Here is a 7,875-nt window from a genome sequence, read left to right on the forward strand (position 1 = left end):
AATATGCAATGCAGGATTTACATGCTTGCGTGAATGTAATGTTCTTGTGTCTGTACATGTCTTGAATTTGGGTTGCTCATCTTTCATACAAAGGAAAACCGTGAAATGCTTCTACTGTTATTACGTATACTTGTTTACATTGACGCATGCTCAGTTGCCCTCCACTGCGCACACAGCAGGTAGCTTGCTGTTCTCAGCGGTGCGTGCGTGAGGGAGGATTTGAAGGAGAGATACAAATCATGGCGCTGATTTTAAACATCCTGTCGCCTAGGAGGCTAGGGAAGTTAATTACAAACACACGTGTAAGGCACCACTCCAGTCTAACAAGTATGTCTCAATTTATTGGTGTCTTGTAAAATGAGTTGATGCAAACTAGAAGCTAACGCATGGCTTTTCATGCTAGCTAGCTAACAGTTGACCTCTATGGCTGCAAGCTAACTAGCTAGCTTACTTGCTATATACAGCTAGACAGTGGCTTGCTCTCTGTTGATTCATTGATTTGGGGTGGCAGGTAGTCTAGTGCGTTGGGCCAGTAACCGAAAGGTTGCTGGGTCGAATCCCCGAGCTGACAAGGTGAAATCTGTTCTGCCCCCGAACAAGGCAGTTAACCCACTGTTCCCCGGTAGGCCGTCATTGTAAACAAACATTTGTTCTTAACTGACTTGCCTAGTTAAATACAGGTTAAATTCAAAGGCATTTCTGTTTGCAAATACTCCCGTTCACTGATGAAATGTAATTTGGGCACAGGTTGGTCGTTTGTGCTAATCTCCACAGCTAAGTTTTAGTTAGCTACCATAGTTAGATACTCAGCTCGATACTAACGTTTGCACATTTTTTGGCGCTCTCATTTGTTCTATGAAATGTTATTTTAAGGAAACCCATAAACATGAACTGACAAAAATATAATACCGCTAGTATGTATGTTTTTTTTCTTCTCTTCCTGACATTCACCCTTGTTTGTCCCTACTTCTGTAGCTGAACTTATCAACAACATGGACAAGAAAGCAACATGGGACCGGTTCTACACAGAAAACAGCAAGGCAACCAACTTCAAGAATTTTGAGTGGTTCTTTGGTTTCGACGCAATCCGGGACTTCATCTTGCCCATGCTGCATTCACAGCCCAACTCTGATGTCCTACATGTTCTAGACATGGGCTGTGGTACCTCTGCCCTAGGACCCTGCATATACAGATACTCTCCCTGGCCAGTGCAGGTGACCTGCGCTGACATCTCCGCTATTGCTGTGCGCCTTATGCAGGAACACACAGAAACCAAAGCCCTGCAACCTCAGAACACTTCCTCTAAGCTGGACTTCTTAGAACTGGACTGCACTCATCTCCACAAACACTTTGGTTCTGAGAGCCTAGACCTCATTCTAGACAAGGGCACCATAGATGCCTTGCTAAGGTCGAGGGAAGGTGGAGCCAAGGCCAGCCAGGTGCTTAAGCAGTGCCTCAAGGTGTTGAGGGACTCTGGGTCTCTCTTTCAGTTCTCAGATGAGGACCCTGATGCCAGGATGTTGTGGCTTGAGAAAGAGGGCCGGGAGCCGGGGGTGATGGTTGCCGACGTGGGGGTGCAGGAGGTGGGGGAGCTAAGGGGGGTAACTTATTACTGCTACCAAGTTACAGCTCGTCCTATAGCACAGTAGATTGTTTTTGTATCGCTGCGTAGCTCCATAATGCACCCGAGTCAGGGAGTGAACATGTTTTTGACATGCATGAGATGCGACTGTAATAAATAATTAATTTCTTGATCCAACTTTTATCTAGACAAGATGTATTGACATTTCTTTCTTTGTCTACACGATATGAACATAGGTCTTGTGAAGAGCTGTCCAACTATACTATAGACTTGACATTTTGTACATTTTATTCAGAAGGACAGTTCACAGTGCAAGTTTACATTTCCAAGGCCTATATGTAGTAAGGAAAGCAATTAACATGTCAAAGGTAAAATGTTTACATATTAGTTACATGGTCAGTACTGGAATTTTTTTCTAACTCATGGTTTAACCCTTTTCTTCTACAATAATGAGTTATCCCTTTTTATAATTATTTATAAATTCATTTAAACATTTATCACAGGTTAAAAATAAGCAATAGTTGTGTGAAATTCTCATAAGAAAAGAGAATGGTCCTTTAGTTTATGTTTTTAAAAACGCTGTAGAAGTTGGCTGCATCTGCAGTCGCATCCAGTTCAGCGCCCTGACAGAACTTAGGAGGGAAGAACTGCTGGGGGTCATCGATCCCAACAACAATGTTGAAGAAACTGTAAGTGAAAAATAAACAATTATCACATAGCATAATGGATATCTTATCTAGATTTAACGAAAGTCAAATCCATGCTTCGGGATAATTATGAAAGTACTAATCATTTAATAATTCATACTACTTTTATAATGACATTTTGGAGTTTGATGTTTCCAGAAGTGTCAAACTAGCTAATGAAGACATTCTTTTGAATGTTTTGGAACACAAAATGGACTGAGGAACTTCCTCAGAATGAGGATATGAAATAAACACTACATAGGCCTACAAGACTATATATTGATGTCAAATATTACTATTGTAGCGTTGTCAGTAGAGCAAAGATTCAGCAATTTAAAAATAAAAACCAGTCATTTTTTACACACTGCCCAATAATAAACACTTACGTTGAAAGCACCCAGCCAGTCTTGTCTGTGTAGTACGTAGTGCTGACAGGTATGCAGCCAAACTCAGTGAAGGTGCTCAACCACTTGTCTTTACCTTAAGATTGATCAATTTAATCAGATAAACAAAATCAGGGAGCAGAAATTTGATTTGAGAACACAAAAATCACAAAACTTAATTGCCATAAAAATAAAAAATAAACCGTTGCAAGGAATTATTTTGTCTTCAATGACATTTTCAACCTCTCCCTGTCTGAGTCTGTAATACCAACATGTTTCAAGCAGACCACCATAGTGCCTGTGCCCTTGAACACCAAGGTAACCTGCCTAAATGTGTGCAAAGCTGTCATCAAGGCAAAGAGTGGCTACTTTGAAGAATCTCAAATATATTTTAATTTGTTTAACACTTTTTTTGGTTACTACATGATTCCATGTGTGTTCTTTCATAGTTTGTCTTCATATTATTCTACAATGTAGAAAATAGTAAAAATAAAGAAAAACCATTGAATGAGTAGGTGTCCAAACTTTTGACTGGTACTGTACATATTACCTCAATTACCTTGACGAACCCGTACCCCTGCACATTGACTCAGTACCATATAGCCTCTATTGTTATTTTATTGTGTTACTATTTTGCCTTTAGTTCATTTAGCAATTTTTTGTTACTTACTTTTAAAAAACTAATTTCACGGTAAAGGTGTTGTATTTCACCTGTTGTATTTTGCGCATGTGACAAATTACATTTGATTTTGGCGTTCCTCAGAAAGAGGAAGCTCACAAATGAAAGGCAACATTTACACCAACTGCATGCTATGCCCCTTACCACCAGTTGGGGTTGCACGTTCTCCATACCAGGTGTTGACCAGCAGACCCTGTCCTGGACCAGAGGAGCTCCCTAGGATCACCTGCCCCAGCAGAGTAGCATCTGCAGGGATCTCCATGGGGTGGAAGTCCTCCTTCTTCAGCCTCTCCTTCTTACATGTGCGGTTCTTGTGGTTAATCGTATACATGACGCCCTGGAAGACGTTGGGGAAAGATAAGTATCTGTTTCATGGCAGGCGTATTGTTTTTTGTTGTTGTAGGAAACCATTATTTTTCTAACAATGCAGCTCTGTTTTTATATGAATAAATTGAATGTGCATGACTGTGATGTGTGTACCAGTATATTGTATTGAATAAATAGTTGTTATTGTGAATACATGGTTGTTGTGAATAAGTGTTTGTTACCTCTCTGAAGAGCAGAAGGGCATCCAGGCCGAATGTCTTGTTCTCATAAGATCCCATCTCCTTGAAGCGGATACGCTCGCCTAACGCATCATAGTCGTATTTTGCATATGCATTAACCTTCTCATTTGCCTGAAAGGACAGGAATGTGCGATATATAGCAGATATAATTATAGCCAATACTGTTTGCATATCTTGTTTTTTCTATTTTTTTCTTCATATACAGTGCATTCATAAAATATTTAGACCTCTTGACTTTTTCCTAATTTTCTTAAGTTACAGCCTTACAGTGGTGGAAAAAGTACCCAACTGTTAAACTTGAGTAAAATTAAAAATACCTTAATAGAAAATGACTCAAGTAAAAGTCACACAGTATCATTCTACTTGAGTAAAAGTCTAAAAGCGTTTAGTTTAAAATATACTTAAGTATCAAAAGTAAAAGTATAAATCATTTCAAATTCCTTATAGTAAGCAAACCAGATGGCACCATTTTCTTGTTTTTTTTATTTACGGAAAGCCAACGGCACACTCAAACATTCAGACATAATTTGTAAACGAAGCATGCGTGATCAGTGAGTCCGCCAGATCAGAGGCAGTAGGGATGACCAGGGATGTTCGGTTTATAAGTGTGTGAATTAGACAATTTTCCTGTCCTGCTAAGCATTCAAAATGTAATGAGTACTTTTGGAGTAAAAAGTACAATATTTTCTTAAGGAATGTAGTTTAGTAAAAGTAGTCAAAAATATAAATAGTTAAGTTACCCCAAAAAACGACTTAAGTAGAATACTTTAATGTATTTCTACTTAAGTACTTTACACCACTGCAGCCTTATTCTAAAATGGATGAAATAGTTTCCCCCCCTCAATCTACACACAATACCCCATAATGACAAAGCAAAAACAGGTTTTTAGAATTTCTTGCAAAAAATAAAAAATAAATATAACATTTAAATAAGTATTCAGACCCTTTACTCAGTACTTTGTTGAAGCACCTTTGGCAGCGATTACAGCACCGTTGGCAGCGATTACAGCCTTGAGTCTTCTTGGGTATGACGCTACAAGCTTGGCGCACCTCTTTTGGCTCTTTCTGCAGATCCTCAAGCTCCGTCAGGTTGGATGGGGAGCGTCAATGACACATTTTCAGGTCTCTCCAGAGATGTTCGGTCAGATTCAAGTCCGGGCTCTGGCTGGGCCACTCAACGACATTCAGAGACTTGTCCCGAAACCACTCCTGTGTTGTCTTGGCTGTGTGCTTAGGGTCGTTGTCCTGTTGGAAGGTGAACCTTCTCCCCAGTCTGTGGTCCTGAGCGCTCTGGAGCAGGTTTTCATCAAGGATCTCTCTGTACTTTATCCTGTTCATCTTTCCCTCGATCCTGACAAGTCTCCCAGTCCCTGCTGCTGAAAAACATCCCCACAGCATGATAATGCCACCACCATGCTTCACCGTAGGGATGGTGCCAGGATTCCTCCAGACTTGAAGCTTGGCATTCAGGCCAAAGTGTTCAATCTTGGTTTCATCAGACCAGATAATCGTGCTTCTCATGCTTTGAGAGTCCTTTAGGTGCCTTTTGGCAAACTCCAAGTGGGTTGTCATGTGCCTTTTACTGAGGAGTGGCTTCCTTCTGGCCATTTCCATTTAAGAATGATGGAGGCCACTGTGTTCTTGGGGACCTTAAATGCTGCAGAAATGTTTTGGTACCCATCCCCAGATCTGTGCCTCGACACAATCCTGTATCGGAGCTCTACGGACAATTCCTTCAACCTCATGGCTTGGTTTTTGCTCTGACATGCATTGTCAATTGGAGGACCTTAAATAGACAGGTGTGTGCCTTTCCAAATCATGTCCAATCAATAGAATATACCACAGGTGGACTCCAAGTTTTAGAAACATCTCAAGGATGATCAATGGAAACAGGATGCACCTGAGCTCAATTTCGAGTCTCATAGCAGAGGGTCTGAATACTTACGTAAATAAGTTATTTCTGATTCTTATTTTTCATAAATAAGAAAAAATGTCTAAAAAAAACGTTTTTGCTTTGTCATCGTGTGTAGATTGACGAGGAAAAAAATGGTATCCATTTCAGAATAAGGCTGTATCGTAACAAAAAGTGTCAAAGGTAAGGGGTCTGAATACTTTCAGAATGCACTGTATATATAACACACACACACACACACTGAACAAAAATATAAGTGCAACATGCAACAATTTCAAAGATTTTACTGAGTTACAGTTCATATAAGGAAATAAGTCAATTGAGAAAAATGATTAGGCCCTAATCTATGTATTTCAGATGACTGGGAATACAGATCAGCATCTCTTGGTCACAGATATCTTTAAAAAAAAGGTAGAGGCGTGGATCAGAAAACCAGTCTGTATTTGGTGTGACCACCATTTGCCTCATGCAGCACGACACATCTCCCACGCATAGAGTTGATCAGGCTGTTGATTGTGGCCTGTGGAATGTTATCCCATTCCTCCTCAATGGCTATGCGAAATTTCTGGATATTGGCGGCAACTGGAATACGCTGTCCTACACGTCAATCCAGAGCATCCCAAACATGCTCAATGGGTGACATGTCTGGTGAGCACAGATGTCTGGTGATACAGATATGTACAGATCCTTGCGACATGGGGCCGTGCATTATCATGCTGAAACATGAAGTGATGAATGGCACGGCAATGGGACTCAGGATCTCATCACGGTATCTCTGTGCATTCAAATTGCCATCGATAAAATACAATTTATGTTTATTATCCGTAGCTTGTGCATGCCCATACCATAACCCCACCATGGGGCGCTCTGTTCACAACGCAAACCGCTTGCCCACACAACGCCAACCACGTGGTCTGCGGTTGTGAGGCCGATTGGACGTAAATTCTCTCAAACGACGTTGGAGGCGGCTTATGGTAGAGAAATGAACATAACATTCTCTGGTAACAGCTCTGGGGGACATTCCTGCATTCAGCATGCCAATTGCACACTCCCTCAAAACTTGAGACACCTCTGGCATTGTGTTGTGACAAAACGGCACATTTTAGAGTGGCCTTTTATTGTCCCCAGCACAAGGTGCACCTGTGTAATGATCATTCTGTTTAATCAGCATTAACCAGTCAGGTTGATGGATTATCTAAGCAAAGGAAAAATGGTTACTAACAGGGATGTAAACAAATTTGTGCACAACATCTGAGAGAAATAAGCTTTTTTTGCATATGGAACATTTCTGGGATCTTTTATTTAAGCTCATTAAAACATGGGACCAACACTTTACATGTTGCATTTATATTTTTGTTCACTATATAAGGCAGGATATCAAGATTTTCTAAATATTTATAGTATTTGTCAAAATGTTCCATCTGATGTTATTGCTATGGGAACTCCCATATTCCCACCTACTATGGAGAAACAGACTTACCACTGACATGGCTCCAGTCAGAAGAGGGGGAGACCCTGAGCAAAGGAAAGGTGTTTTATTGGTAACAAGTGAAACATTTATCCATTGTTTTGCTAAAATGGCCAATTTAGCCATAAATGTGGACTATATATTATAAACATAGACGAAAACATCCACCTTAATTACCATCACATGACTTTTACAGCTCTGCTCTGCCTCCAGTACAATGCACAGGTGTTAAATCAGAACTATGCTGTACGCAGGAGCTAATCTTTGACTTGGGGTCAGGCGTTCATAACACTACGGCTCTTAGGTTAACAACTCAATTTACAACACAAGTTCTCTGTCTTTTACTTACTGCACGGATGAGGTGCCTGAGCCAGGCAGCCCACTGCAAGGCACATCAACAACACGAAGGTCCTCATGCTTCCAAATGTCACACACACTCACGCCAACAAACAGACGGACTGCTGTAGGAGTGCAAAGTCACTTCCTTATAAACAGTACGACACTGAGGCTCCAAATCCTAGATCACCACATGTTCCAGGTTTTCATTCTCACCAGAGGCTCAGAAATCCTTGTCGTATGAGACTAAAGTATGTTTCCAT

The 7,875-nt window shown here is 40.6% G+C and overlaps 2 protein-coding genes across 4 annotated transcripts; one reads left to right on the forward strand and one right to left on the reverse strand.

Annotated features, from left to right (window-relative positions):
• Positions 1-146: 146 nt before the first annotated feature.
• cskmt (citrate synthase lysine methyltransferase) lies at positions 147-1,759 on the forward strand. Of its 3 annotated transcripts, none has more exons than XM_014155648.2 (2): positions 147-327; positions 976-1,759. In XM_014155648.2, the coding sequence occupies exons 1-2, from the start codon at positions 147-149 to the stop codon at positions 1,647-1,649; spliced, it is 855 nt and encodes a 284-aa protein (XP_014011123.2). In that variant the 3' UTR covers positions 1,650-1,759. The 3 variants fall into 3 exon arrangements, with proteins under 3 accessions (XP_014011123.2, XP_014011124.1, XP_014011126.1); XM_014155649.2 differs by having other exon boundaries at positions 186-302; XM_014155651.2 differs by lacking the exon at positions 147-327 and adding an exon at positions 334-622.
• A 93-nt stretch (positions 1,760-1,852) lies between these two features.
• On the reverse strand, positions 1,853-7,869 carry LOC106577537 (ependymin). The gene is made up of 6 exons (XM_014155652.2): positions 7,626-7,869; positions 7,289-7,323; positions 3,879-4,007; positions 3,475-3,667; positions 2,655-2,748; positions 1,853-2,269 (listed from the first exon to the last, which is right to left on the reverse strand). Exons 1-6 carry the CDS (start codon positions 7,690-7,692, stop codon positions 2,140-2,142), a joined length of 648 nt encoding a protein of 215 aa, XP_014011127.1. The 5' UTR covers positions 7,693-7,869; the 3' UTR covers positions 1,853-2,139.
• Between the last annotated feature and the right edge of the window lie 6 nt (positions 7,870-7,875).

The sequence above is a fragment of the Salmo salar genome, chromosome ssa18 (assembly GCF_905237065.1).
Source record: "Salmo salar chromosome ssa18, Ssal_v3.1, whole genome shotgun sequence".
NCBI classification, from domain to species: Eukaryota; Metazoa; Chordata; class Actinopteri; order Salmoniformes; family Salmonidae; genus Salmo; species Salmo salar.

Excerpts from the sequence above, each read along its gene's own strand:
- cskmt (XM_014155648.2), top strand. The coding sequence starts at position 147 with ATGCTCAGTTGCCCTCCACTGCGCACACAGCAGGTAGCTTGCTGTTCT. Across the intron at positions 328-975 it reads GCACCACTCCAGTCTAACAA|CTGAACTTATCAACAACATG; the intron begins GTATGTCTCAAT and ends CTACTTCTGTAG.
- LOC106577537 (XM_014155652.2), bottom strand. The coding sequence starts at position 7,692 with ATGAGGACCTTCGTGTTGTTGATGTGCCTTGCAGTGGGCTGCCTGGCT. Across the intron at positions 7,324-7,625 it reads TCAGGCACCTCATCCGTGCA|GGTCTCCCCCTCTTCTGACT; the intron begins GTAAGTAAAAGA and ends TCCTTTGCTCAG. Across the intron at positions 2,749-3,474 it reads ACGTGCAACCCCAACTGGTG|GTAAAGACAAGTGGTTGAGC; the intron begins GTAAGGGGCATA and ends ATCAATCTTAAG.